The sequence below is a fragment of the Schistocerca americana genome, chromosome 7, assembly GCF_021461395.2.
Source record: "Schistocerca americana isolate TAMUIC-IGC-003095 chromosome 7, iqSchAmer2.1, whole genome shotgun sequence".
NCBI lineage: Eukaryota > Metazoa > Arthropoda > Insecta > Orthoptera > Acrididae > Schistocerca > Schistocerca americana.
Window position 1 is genome coordinate 375,643,455 of NC_060125.1, and position 14,115 is coordinate 375,657,569.

The following is a 14,115-nucleotide window of genomic DNA, read 5'->3' on the forward strand; positions in this document are numbered from 1 at the left end:
TGTTGTATCTGACCATCAACAGCAACTGTGTAATGTCCTCGATACAACGCAAGTGTTATCCATGTTCAGAACAGTATTCTGCATAGCTGTGATGGCATTATGTCATAGCTCAGTGAATTCGAACATTGGCAAGTTGTTGGTGCTTGTATGGCGGGTGGTTTTGTAAGCAAGGAAGCCTAGCCAAATGAGTTTGGTGTGTATATAGGCATAGTTATCAAAGATTTGTACCTTACAGAGGGAAAGTGGAAAAAAAAAATCATCTGCTAAGTTACAACGTGGATGAAAGAGTATGTTGAGTGATCAGGACAGATGTTCCTTGAAAAGAATACAATTGCAACAAAAAATAACAGGAAAACAGTTGCAAAAGTTATTGTAGAACTGGATGTTGCACTCAACAACCCTGGCAGCACTAAAAACAACATGAACGGGGCTCCAGAAGTTGTGAATTGCAAGGCAAGCTGGAATTCCAAAACAACTCTTCAGTGGTGCAAATACCCATAACAGGAAAATATGGCGTTGAACCCATAAAACTTGAACTATGGAGCAAAGGAAGGAAGTCATTTATTTGAATGAGTGTTTCAAACCTTTTCCAAGATCTGGCCATGTTTATTCCCCAGAGTGAAACATGGCGGAGATTGGGCAGCCATATTGTGATATTCCGTGGGCCCCACAGTTGCTTCGCAAGGTTGCATTAATGCCAAGGATTACATGACCATTTAGGCTAAGCAGGTCCATCCCATTGTACAATGTTTGTTTCCCACTGGTGATGCTGTTTGAAGACGACAGGGCTCCTGCCCACACAGCTAACACCATTCAGGACTGGTTTTGTAAGCACAAGGATGAAATATCATGTTTCCCCTGCCACCACAGTCAACAGATCTAAATATGATCGAGCCTTTGTGATCTATTTTCTAGTATAATCACTGTCCACCTCCATCATCATTATGTGAACTTTTCTTATTTTGCAGGAAGAATGGTACAAGATTCCCTTGAAAACCACATAGGCCCTATATTTATCTATTCCAAGATGGCTGAAAGCTGTTTTGAGTGACAACAGGTTTACTGCACCATATTAGGCATGGTAATGTGTTGTGTTTTTGGTGTTCTCATATTTTTGTCACCCCCCTCCCCCCCCCCCTTCCCATATGTATATGGACAGAAGTGGACAACTATGGGGATCTTATACTTATACAATCAAATTATTTGTTTTCTTTTGACTATATCTCAATGCCAACATTTTAATCCACATCTCATATTTTTCACTACTGCATTTGAATTTGCACTCATCTTCATTAAATTAGCACCATAGCGAGAAAGTATTTCCATATGAGACTGCAAAAAAACCTCGTTGTGAAAACTGGAATACAAACATTTACAAGAAGAAACACATTTTAAAATTTTGTTACCTTAAGTCTTGGAAGATAAGACAAATCAGCAATATGCACAATGTTGTTGTCTGACAAATCCAAATGCTCCAAATTTGAATTAGTGTTCAGATGTTCAATTGTCTGTAGACAGAGGAAAAAGAAGTATTTAAATATACATACAAGTAAAAACAAACAAGCAGCAGATTTCACTTACAAGATATTAAAAATTGGTAAGCAACAGAAAAACAATAATGAAGTCTTGTTCTACATTCTAATTATACTGAAGTACTGATGGATGTCCACACAGATAGTTGTTTGATTAAATTCATAATAATTTCCTTATTTCAGTTCTCATCAGCTTACTATTGGCAGAGGGTGGAGGGGGATAAGAATAATAAAAAATAACTCTGATACTATTCACAGACTGACAAAAAAATGGAAGGAAGATTAGTGCATAACATTCCACCAACACCAAGAATATTAGATGTGTTGCTTGTACTCGAGTCTACTGAGAGTGACTCCTAGGTCAAGTTAGTATCAACATAAACACTTCAGAATTTGCAGGATTCAACTTTAATTACCAATTTACCCTCAGGCATTATTTCTAATGGCATGGTCACATCTTCTACAGCCCTGAATTCCATGTACCGCATTTTATATGAATTCAGTGACAGTCAAGCATGTGTTGTGTTTTGTCCTAATTCAGTGACAATACATTTGCAGAGAACAGCTATAAATTTTCAAGAAAATATTTACTTTTTTAAGTGGTGAAGTTACTCTTTTAGACATGATACTAATAGTTGCATCATCAGCAAAGAAAACTATTTCTGCTTCCCTTATATACAATGGCACATCATTTATACGTAACAAGAACACAAGCGGATCAAATATAGATTGTTTTGGTACACCTGCAGTGATTATTTTTCCATTCCAAAGATGCTGTTTCACTGTGTACACTCCCTAGATTTCTTGAGGTGATGTGCTACATCCCCAAACAGTATTAGGAAAAGGATAGTTGCTGGTCATCATATAGCAGAGATGATGAGTCACATAAGAGAACAACAAAAAGACTGAAGAAAAGTGAGCTTTCAGCCAACAAGGCCTTCGTCAGAAATACACTATACACACACAACTTGCATATGCATGACAGTCTCTGGCTGCTGAGGCCAGACTGATAGCAACCAGCACCCAGGTGGAGGGAGTAAGTATAAGGCCGGGGCGGGGAGGGGAAAAGATAGCAGGGTAGGGGTAGCAGACAGTAAAAGTGCTACTTGTGGAAGCATAGAGGACCAAGGAGGAGTGAGGGTAGGTCAGCTACTTGCATTCGGGTTGTTAGACAGAGGGCAGTGGGAGAGGACGGGGTAGTGGAAAAGGAGAGAAGTGAAAAGGCTGTGGGTGTGTTGGTGGAATACGAGGTCTTTGCAAAAAACTACAGAACATTCTTAATTTCGAACCAATGGTTTGTTGGAGCAAAATGCAGTTGGGATCCTTGCACATGCTTATGTTTAACGTGTAACTGCCAGAAGTTTCACTGTTGAATGTCTGTTAGTTATTGTTCAGTGCTGTATTAAGTAGAACACTGTGTCACACAGTTGCGAATTTAGAGATGGCAGAGTTAGACGAGCAATGCATCTGTGTTAAATTTTGTGCGGAACTCAAGAAAACCTTTACAGAGACATACAAAATGATGCAGGAAGCCTATGGAGATGAGTGTTTAAGGCATACTCAGTGTTACAAATGGTTCATACAGTTTAAAAATAGCCGGACAGAAGTTAAAGATGACCCTTGTTCAGGACGTCCTTCGACATCTACCGAAGACACTCTTGTCAGGAATGCAATGAAACTGTGTGCACCAATCTAAGACAGATTGACTGAGAGATAGCAGAAGTATGTAAGATTTGAGTTGGATCATGTCATGAAATCCTGACACAGCACCTTGGGATGCATTGTATTGCTTCTAAGTTCGCCCCATGGTCCATAAGTCAAGATCACAAAGACCTTTGGTTCGCAATCTGTAAAGAGCTTTTGGATTGCACAAATGTGAACAAAATGTCCCTTATGAGAACCATAACTGGTGGTGAGACATGGGTCAACAGTTATGATGTTGAGACCAAGATTCAAGCTTCACAATGGGTCAGGAAAGGTTCTTCAAGATCAAAGAAAGTTTGTCAGATCACATGTCAAAGCCCTGCTGACTTTGAATGATTGGTTCATCTTGAATTCATGTCACTGGACAAAACTGTTAATCGATGGTATATCGGAGCATGTCGTGATGCCTGCGAGAAAGTGTGAGAAGGAAACGGCCTGAAATGTGGCACAACAATTCATGGCTCTTGTATCACAATAACACACCTGCACATTCATCCCTGTTGGTGCACATCTATTGCACAAAAAACGAAATACTCTGCTGCCTCTGCTCCATACTGGTCCCTGCGGACTTTTTTTCTTTTTTTGCAAAGCTGAAAACCCTGCGGAAAGGATGAAGATTTGCAACAACAGACAAGATAAAAGAAATTCCGCACACAGCGCTTCGCATGATCCAGCAAGAGACTGCTCCCAGAAATGGAAATAGAGTATCAATTATGGAGAACAGCATTTCGAAGAAGCCCATACACAATAAGTAAAGATAAGAGTAGAAAAATTTTGTACACACAGTTCCAGAATTTTTTGATCAGACGTCATAGAGGACTGTGTAGTGCTGAAATGGGAACACTGAAGAGGCTGATGGGTAGGACAATGACTAATGAAGGTTGAGGCCAGAGTCATGGGAACATAGGGTACACTGCAGGGGGAGTTCCCAGCTGCGCAATTTAGAAGAGCTGGTGTTGATGGGAAACATCCATTCTGCTCAGGCTGTGAAGCAATCGCTGAAATGAAGAACGCTGTGTTGGGTGGCATGCTCAGCAATGGTGTGGTCCAGGTGTTTATTGGCCACAGTTTGTCAGTGGCCATTCATGTGGACAGACAGTTAGTTGGTTGTCATGCCCACATAGAATGCAGCACAGTGGCTGCAGTTTAGCTCGTAGACTGCGTGACTGGTTTCACATGTAGTCCTCCGTTTGATGGAACAGGTGATGCCTGTGGCCGGACTGGAGTAAGTAGTGGTGGTGGTGGTGGTGGTGGTGGTGAGAGGGTGTATGGGACAGGTCTTGCATCTAAGTCTTTTACAGGGATATGAGCCACAAGGCAAGCAGTTGGGAGCAGATGTTGGGTATGGATGGACAAGGATATTGTGGTCAGCGGAATACCACTGTAGGAGGGGGGTCAGAAGAATAGTGGGAAGGACATTCCTCATTGCAGGGTACAATGAGAGGTAGTCAAAATGCTGGTGGAGATTGTTAGTCAGTTGCTCCAGTCCTGGATGGTACTGATTCGCAAGGGAAATGCTGCTCTATGGCCAGACAGTGGTAATTTTGGAGGTGCTGAGTGACTGGGAAGATAAGGTACGGGAGATTTTTTTTTTTTTGTACGAGGTTGGGAAGGTAATTACGGTCCATGAAGGCCTCAGTGAGAGCCTCAGTACATTTCGAGAGGGACCGCTCATTACTATAGATGTGTTGGCCATGGGTGGCTAGGCCGCACACACAATCTTTTCAATTCTTTCCTTTTCCGCTAGCCCCCCCCCCCCCCCCCCCGGTCAAACCTCCCAACTGCACCTAGCTGCCCTACCCTCTCCGCACTTCATCCCTGCAAGCTCCCACAAGTAGCACTTTACCATCTGCTATCCCTACCCTGTTATCCCTCCCCCTCCCTGCCCCAGTCGCATCCTTAATCCAAACACCCAACTGCTTTCCCACATGCATTGCTGCTATCAGTCTGGCCTCAGTAGCCAGAGACTTTGTGTGTGTGTGTGTGTGTGTGTGTGTGTGTGTGTGTTTGTGTGTGTGTGTGTGTGGTGCCTATCTGCAATTCAGCATCTCTGCTATATGGTGAGTGGCAACTATCCTTTTCATAATATTGTTATATTCCATCTTAGATTTTCCACTGTTTGATACATCCCTTAATTTATGTATAAAAACTATTTATCAGTGAGATGTCTGATACAACAATATTTGAGCTTTTATAAGAGAATACAGTGAATTGTGAAATCAAATGCTTTTAACAAATCACAAAAAATACCAGTTGACAATGGTTGTTGTCTATAGTGTGTTTCCAGTACCTTTGAGAATGTAAGTAGCAAGACTGGCCTTTAATTATTAATGTGTCTTAAGATCTTTTACAGTAAGGGAGACTGGTAACAGCGCATTTCAGTCTGCCTGGAAATATCCCCCATGATAGTGATGCAGTCCATATGTGACTGAAGACCTTGCATTCAAGCCATGAGCATGATTTTAGTATTTTGCCAGAGATATTACCAACTCTGAGTTTTTGGTTTCGAAGACGTTAATTACAACCCTTTATGTGACAATGGTAACTACATATAGTGCACGTCTTATTTGTTATTTATTACTTTATTTGCTACAATTGATTTATTAGCATTAATGTATTCACAACAGTTTCTCGGATAAGTATCTATACCATTTTTATGTTTTTAAGTCTGTAACTGTCAAGTATCAGTGAACAAGAGAGTTACAGTAGCAATATTTACCAATGATCTTTGGGGTACTCCTCTTCGGAGCTGGTTTTCGTGTTCAGCTAACATATCTCACCTGTGGAACTGTGTCAAAAGCCTTCTGGAAATATAAAAAATATGGAATCAACCCAACACCCCATTGATGCGGCTCATTAAGTGAATAAGAGTCAGTTGTGTTTCACAAGAAGGAAGGAAGGAAGATTATAGTTCAATGGCCCACCAACACCAAGGTCCCTAGAAATGGAGCACAATTGAATTGCAGGTGGAGATGCAAACCATGACAAGAGGTTAAGGAGATCGAATCTACGGGCACTACTACGGGTAACCCAGGCACCATGTAAGGTGCCATTCTCCATATGGCTCGCACTTTTGTAGAATTTGGAAAGTGGCAGGTCAAACCATAAAATGGGACCTGAACTTACAGGGTCGAAAAGTGAGAGACTTTTTAGTTGCCTCTTACGACAGGCAGGGATACCTCGGGCCTATTCTAATCCTCAGACCTGCAGTGGGTGTTTTTGTTGATCACTGTCTTGCACATCCTATTGATATGAACTTAAGAAATGTGGAGTTAGAATTTTTCCCAGCTAACACCAGAAGCAAACTGAAGCCTATCAATTTGGAAATTATGTACTTCAGGTCATTTTATAGGAAGAACCTTGCTCAAAGACTTTTGACCATGATGGATTCTGGGATGGAACTCACATTTAGCAGGATTTCAAAGCTGAAAGCACTGCATTTCATTGATAAGCCTTGGAGGTCAGAAGAAGAAGAAGAAGAAGAAGAACGCTTGCTTACAGCTGTACGAGAAACACTGCAGCCAAAGTGCACTTTTAATGAATTTCCACAGGTAGACAACATTACAACTGCAGAGAAAAGAACCATGAGGAATTCACTGCAGGAGAATTGTTTGCTAGTTCCTCTTGATAATGGAGAAGAGTATCAGTGCCCACCAGTGCTCAGGCAACTCCAGCAGAGTAGTACTACAAAGCTAGTTTTTTCTGTCCTAGGTTGTGAAAATACGCTTGAGACTTACGAATTGATGTAAGAAAACTCTGCTACGGACTTCATTTGTAGAAAACAATAAGTGTTAGAACTGTGATTTTTTTAAATTGTTAATATTAAGTTTTTATTAAAATTTGAATGTTTCTTAAAAAGACATAAGATTTCTACTATGAATTGATCCATTTTTCATTTTGTAAAATACAAACAAAACACAAGAATCAGTCCACAGAAAAGCTATTTCACAATGTTTCAGCTATTGACACCATTCTACTTGCCAGTGGTTCGTAGAATTGGTAAGCAGAGCAATATCAGCAGATGCTTTTCACTGGATATCTGAAGTAAGTACTAGAAATAAGACCTATGAACAGTATTATATATCAACACACATTGTGAAACCTTCACCTGGCTTTTCTGGAGCATTTCTACCTTTGAATGTGATTTCCCCCTGTTTACATCACCAATCAATGTCAAATTTCATATATTTCTAACTGCTTTGCAAATAACTTTGATGTGAAATGAGTGAAGAGTTCATTATGAAGATTTCATTTATAACTAGAAACAGTAGATATCAATTACATATGTAGTATACTCCCTGAAGAACAAAATTGTAATCAATTACACAAAGACAACACACAATATGTTCCAGCACCTAATAAATGAAATGTTATGGACAAGATAGACCTTACTATTAATTGACACAATAAATAACACAGTACATCTGGAGGCAACAGCTACTGCTACCACCACCACCACCACCACCACCACCACCACCAACAACAACAACAACAACAACAGACAAGTGGCTGCCAAGAGATAAGTGTGATTTTAGTGCTTGTCGAAACTGAAGTTTTGATTGTACTTTTTTATCATATCTTTTAAACAATTATGAAAAGATACATTGGTACTCACCATAAAGATGACACACTGAGTAGCACTTAGGCACAATGAAAAGACTATTATACACTATGCTTTCAGCCAGAGCCTTCTTCAGAAAAGAAAAACACGCAAGCACACACAAATGCTGTCTCTGACCGCTTTAGGGCGAGGGATAGCAAATTACAGGTGGGGGAAAGAAGATTGATGTCTAGTGGAGTGTGCAGGGACTACAGTAGAAGGCAGCATGACAAGACTCTGCCATCTGGTAGCATCAGGAGGCTGTGGGGGAGGGGGTGGGGCAGAAAAGAAGAGGAACAGAGAGCAGAAAAGGCTGGTGGATGCATTGGCAGAGAGTAAACAGAATGAGGGTGAGGGGATGTGAATTGGGAGTAGGTTATAGGACAAAGGGAGCAGAAACTGGGGTTATTGTAGGTTGAGGCTGGGACAAAGTCAGGAGCAGAGACTGTGTTGTAAAGATAACTCCCAGCAGCACAGTTCAGAAAAGCTGTTCGTTGTTTTGTTTTGTCTTAGGGTGCAAAAACAACTAAGGAGTTGATCAGCCAAGCCACTGGAAAGATTTAATTTCCCGGAGCTTGTTAACATGAAGGAAAGACCAGTGATGATGCTGTATTCTGGTCCCTTCAACCCCCACAAACCAACCAACCAGTGATGATGCCAAAGTGGCACCACCTGCTGACAAACAGCAAAACAGAGATCATCGGAGAGAATGGAAGAACTACCAGGCGAAGGTATGAGGACTGCAGACTTAGCAGCAGTGTCAATAGCCTCACTTCCCATCAGACCAACGTGACCATGTACCCACATAAACATCACAGTGGCTCCATTAAGAGTGAGCAAGTGAAAGCTTTCCTGGGCCCACTGCACTAAGGGGTGGTCAGTGTACAGAGCACAGACGCTCCAAAGGGCACAGAGATTCAGAGCAGAGACCACAATTGAACTGTGTGCCATGATACAGGGCAAAGAGCTCCATTGTAAATACTAAGGAGTGTTCCGCAAGCCTATAACAAAAATCGTCAGTGCCAATGATGAAGGCACACCCAATGATGAAGGCCCCCAGGTTGATGCTATTTTTCTTGACTTCCGGAAGGCGTTCGATACAGTTCCGCACTGTCGCCTGATAAACAAAGTAAGAGCCTACGGAATATCAGACCAGCTGTGTGGCTGGATTGAAGAGTTTTTAGCAAACAGAACACAGCATGTTGTTATCAATGGAGAGACGTCTACAGACGTTAAAGTAACCTCTGGCGTGCCACAGGGGAGTGTTATGGGACCATTGCTTTTCACAATATATATAAATGACTTAGTAGATAGTGTCGGAAGTTCCATGCGGCTTTTCGCGGATGATGCTGTAGTATACAGAGAAGTTGCTGCATTAGAAAATTGTAGCGAAATACAGGAAGATCTGCAGCGGATAGGCACTTGGTGCAGGGAGTGGCAACTGACCCTTAACATAGACAAATGTAATGTATTGCGAATACATAGAAAGAAGGATCCTTTATTGTATGATTATATGATAGCGGAACAAACACTGGTAGCAGTTACTTCTGTAAAATATCTGGGAGTATGCGTACGGAACGATTTGAAGTGGAATGATCATATAAAACTAATTGTTGGTAAGGCGGGTACCAGGTTGAGATTCATTGGGAGAGTGCTTAGAAAATGTAGTCCATCAACAAAGGAGGTGGCTTACAAAACACTCGTTCGACCTATACTTGAGTATTGCTCATCAGTGTGGGATCCGTACCAGGTCGGGTTGACGGAGGAGATAGAGAAGATCCAAAGAAGAGCGGCGCGTTTCGTCACTGGGTTATTTGGTAACCGTGATAGCGTTACGGAGATGTTTAATAAACTCAAGTGGCAGACTCTGCAAGAGAGGCGCTCTGCATCGCGGTGTAGCTTGCTCGCCAGGTTTCGAGAGGGTGCGTTTCTGGATGAGGTATCGAATATATTGCTTCCCCCTACTTATACTTCCCGAGGAGATCACGAATGTAAAATTAGAGAGATTAGAGCGCGCACGGAGGCTTTCAGACAGTCGTTCTTCCCGCGAACCATACGCGACTGGAACAGGAAAGGGAGGTAATGACAGTGGCACGTAAAGTGCCCTCCGCCACACACCGTTGGGTGGCTTGCGGAGTATCAATGTAGATGTAGATGTAGAACACCATCCTCGGTGCAAGAGCCATCAGTGTACACAAAGGTATTATCATGAAGTTCTGTGCAAAGGTTGAGAAACTTACGCCGACTGAGTGACTGTGGAGTAGTGTGCTTAAGGAGCGAATGAAGTCCAAGGTGAACATGGGCTGCCATATGAAGCCAAGGTGGTGAAGGGTTCACACCCATCAGGAAAGTGGCAGGTAGCATGAAGTTAAGCTGCTGGAGCAATAGCCAAAAGTGAACTTCAGAAAGTAACATAAAAGATGGCTGTGCCCCATACTCATGATCAACGGAGTCATCGAAGGAGGCATGGGATGGGTGGCTAGGCACGGAGACAAACAACGTGTGTATCTGCTGAGGAGAAAATCACAGCGGTATGACAGCAGTAGTTTGGCAGCTTCTGCATACAGACTCTCACCCAGGCTAGTGTAAAAGGCACCAGTGGCCGAACAGATGCCACGATCGTGGATAGTACTGAGGCAGTGTAAGAGCGATGAACATGCTGATGCATGTCTGGAGAACTGCAACATATCGCAAAATTGTCAACAAAAAGGGAGCCAGAAATGGCCAGTGGGAGACAAGTCATAAGAGCGTTAATGCTGATAGCAAAGAGGACAGCGCTCAGAATGGAACCCCGAGGCACATCATCTTCCTGGATAAAGGTTCCAACAAAGCAGAACCCACACGTACCCTGAAAACTTGGTCTTTTAAAAATTCCTGAAAGAAACGGGGCATAAGGCCACAGAAACCTCCCATGTAGAGAGTTCTCCAGAAGGTGTCTTAGGCATTCTCCAAATCAAAAAACATGGCCACAGTCTGGTATTTCTGTGGAAAATCGTTCATGACATGGGTTGACAAAGTGATGAGATGGTCAACAACAAAATGGCATGCTCGAAATCCATACTGTGCTCTGGTTAATAAACTGTGAGATTCGAACCACTATACCATGCGGGCATGAATCATACATTCCATCACCTTGCAAACACAGCTGGTGAGAGAAATGGAAAGAAGGAAGGCGTTTCTCCTTACCGGGCTTAGGTATGGGTATGACAATGGCGTCACACCAGCATCTGGGAAACATGTCCTCTGCCCAGATGTGATTGTACGTATGAACGAGAAAGTGCTTGCCCGCAGGAGAACTGTTCTGCAACACCTGAATGTGAACATCGTTTGGGCCTAGAGGAGGAGGATCAGGATGAAGTGACAGCATGATCTAGCACCCTCACAAATAAGGGCAGCATTGTAGCACTCATGATTCTGAGAAGAGCAGGGTATTACCCGAGCTGTCTCCACTTGTTTCCGATGGAGAAAGGCAGGGTGATAGTGAGTGGAGCTTGATATCTCTGCAAGAAAGTGGCCCAAGGTGTTGGGGATAGCAGTAGAGCCACTATGACATCATCTGTCATGGTCAGGCCGGAAATTGGGAAATTCACCTTGGTCACAGAGAGCCATTGGAGGCTGTTCCACACAACGGAAGATGGAGTGGAACTGTTAAAAGAGCTAGAAAAGGAAATCCAGCCAGCTTTTTTACTGTACTGAAGAATGCGACAATGCTGTGCATGTAACTGTTTACAACAAATGCAGTTGGCCATCACAGCATGATGGTTAAAAACGCGGAGAGCACATCTCTGCACATGAATTGTGAAATGATATGCCTCAGTCCACCAAGGGATGGGGATCAGCATGTAAAGAGGAAGTGCAAGGAATGAAACTTTCTGCAGCGGTAAGGGTAACATTTGTAAGCTATTCCACCTAGTCATCACAACTGAGGAAATGTTCGTTGAAAGTCGCCAGGGAGGAGGAAACGCTCCAGTTGGCCTTAGAAAGGTGCCATTTGGTTGTGCATGTAGGTGGGATAAGAGTCAGCAACTGGATAGTACACGGGAAATGGTTGCTCAAGTACGTGTCAGAGAGAACATAACACTCTAAACGATGGGCAAGCTGGGCAGTGCAAAAGCAGAGATCTGAATGGGAATAGATGCATCTAGAGTCCGAAAGAAACATGGATGCTTCTGTGTTAAGGCAGATGAGGTTAAGTTGATTGAGTAGGTCAGCCAAGATGGCACCTCTTTGACAGGTTCTGGGAGAACACCAAAGAGGATGGCACACACAAAGTCACCAAAGAAAGGGGTGAGGGAGTTGCCCAACAAGCTGGAGGAAGTCTACGCCGGTGACACTGAATGACGCAGAGATATAAACAATACAAAGGGAAAAAGTGAAGTGAGGAAGAAAAATGAGGACTGCAACAGCTTGCAGCTAGGTATTCAGGGAGATGGTGTAACTATGAACTTCTTTCCAGAGGAGAAGCACAACTCCCCCATGAGAGGGAATGCCGTCCTTGGGGGAAAGGTCAAAATGTACCAGAAAGAAATGTGAGAGGTCAAAGTGGTCATGATGATGCAATTTTGTTCCCTGGAGGCAGAGAACAAGTGGACACTGTGATTCCAAGAGCAGCTGTAATACCTCCTTGTTGGATCTAAGGTCGCAAACATTCCATTGGAGAATAGTAATAACAAGGAAAGGGGAGGAAGGAAAAAATTAAGGTGTGTCACCTCGGTGGCTGTCAATTGCTAGCCTTCGAAGACACATGGCTACAGGGTGCAGAGGCTGGAGGATCCTGCTCCATGAGATTTACGGAGGCTACAGCATTATCCCTCAGTCAATCTGTGGAGTCCAGGGCAGAAAAACAATTGAAGATGCCCACCAGCAACACTGAGGTTGGCTGGGTGATGGTATCACACGGCAACACCTTTGAAGAGGATCTCCAAGTCAGCAAAGGAAAGGACCGTTTGCCTTTGCTTGATTTCTTGGAGCCTTTGCTGTTGGCAGATGATGATTCAGGTGTTTGTTAGTAAAAAGTCTTTGTGGGAATATTCCTTCTGTCCTTTCCAACCTGCTAGTTGTGAAGCAGGCAATTTCGCTGCATGAGGTGAAAATTTAGTGACTCGTTGCACAGCTGGAGGAGAAGGAGTCAAGGATGCTAGTGTGACATTGGGTGATTTTATCACCATGGTGCTGAATTTGAGACTGCATGTCTCATTGGCCACGTCCTTCGTGGAGAGAGATGTAGCAAGAACAGTAATGTCAGTGCCAGATGGTAAAACACAGAGTTTCCAACTAGCCAACAGCTTGAGAGGAACAGGTGAAGGCACTGCCTTCTTCACCCGGATCTCTTGGATGGACCGCTCATTGAGACACATGGCACAATCTCAGGAGAAGGCTGCATCGTTGCCGCTGCAACTAATACAGAGAAAGAGGAACATAATTACTCTTGTGAGCATCCCTACCTAGGTTACACATTTGGCCAGGTGTCGCAAGGACAGTCTAGTGTTGTCATAAGAATGACAATGGTAGCAACGCATCAGGTTCGGAATGGATGTTCGGACTGTAATAACTTCGTAGCCTGCTTTGATCTTGGATGGAAGCACTAATCTATCAAATGCGAGGAAAAGAGTATGTGGGGGCACTAAGGATGTGTCTACCTTTTTCATCACCTGATGGACTGCAATGACACTCTGATCAGAAAGGTAAGTTTGGATTTCTGCCTCGGTCGGACCATCAAACAGTCTAGTGCAAATAACACAATGCAAAGAATTCAGCATTCGATGGGCCTTGACATGAACAGGATAGCTGTGAAGGAGTGAAGCTGCAAACAGTTGCTGTGCTTGAGAATCAGAAGTAGTCCCCAAAAGCAAAGTTCCATTGTGTAAACGAGAGCAACATGACACAGGGTCAGCAACTGCATCAACACGTTTCTGAAAAATAAACGGATTAACCATAGCAAAGGCTGACCGTCGTCAGTATGTAAACCACGAGGAACCAAGGTGCAGCTGTGACGGTCTTTGATACCTCAGCCTCATTCCGTTTATGTTTAGTAGACATAGACTGAGAAGATGATGATTGACTCATTGCGAGAGAATCCCCCCCATGATTAGTAGCGTCTCCTATGGCGCACTCCTTCCAACTGGGGGGGCCTCCCCTCAGAGAGGCACTCCTCCGCCTGAGGTGATTGTTCACACCTCCCGAACACCTGACAGAGGGACTAACTGGTAATTTGGGAAGATAACTGCTAAGGAAATCAGTCCTCCCTGGGCCTGACCTGTACCTGGGGGTACGCGCAAA

At 43.3% G+C, this 14,115-nt stretch overlaps 1 protein-coding gene across 1 annotated transcript in view; it reads right to left on the bottom strand.

Moving 5' to 3' along the window:
* Positions 1-14,115, bottom strand: part of LOC124621822 — a 182,004-nt gene that overhangs the window by 139,745 nt on the left and 28,144 nt on the right. The window contains exon 4 of the mRNA XM_047147261.1: positions 1,407-1,508. Within this exon, the coding sequence (XP_047003217.1) occupies positions 1,407-1,508 (102 nt within the window). The remainder of the gene's footprint in view (positions 1-1,406; positions 1,509-14,115) is intronic.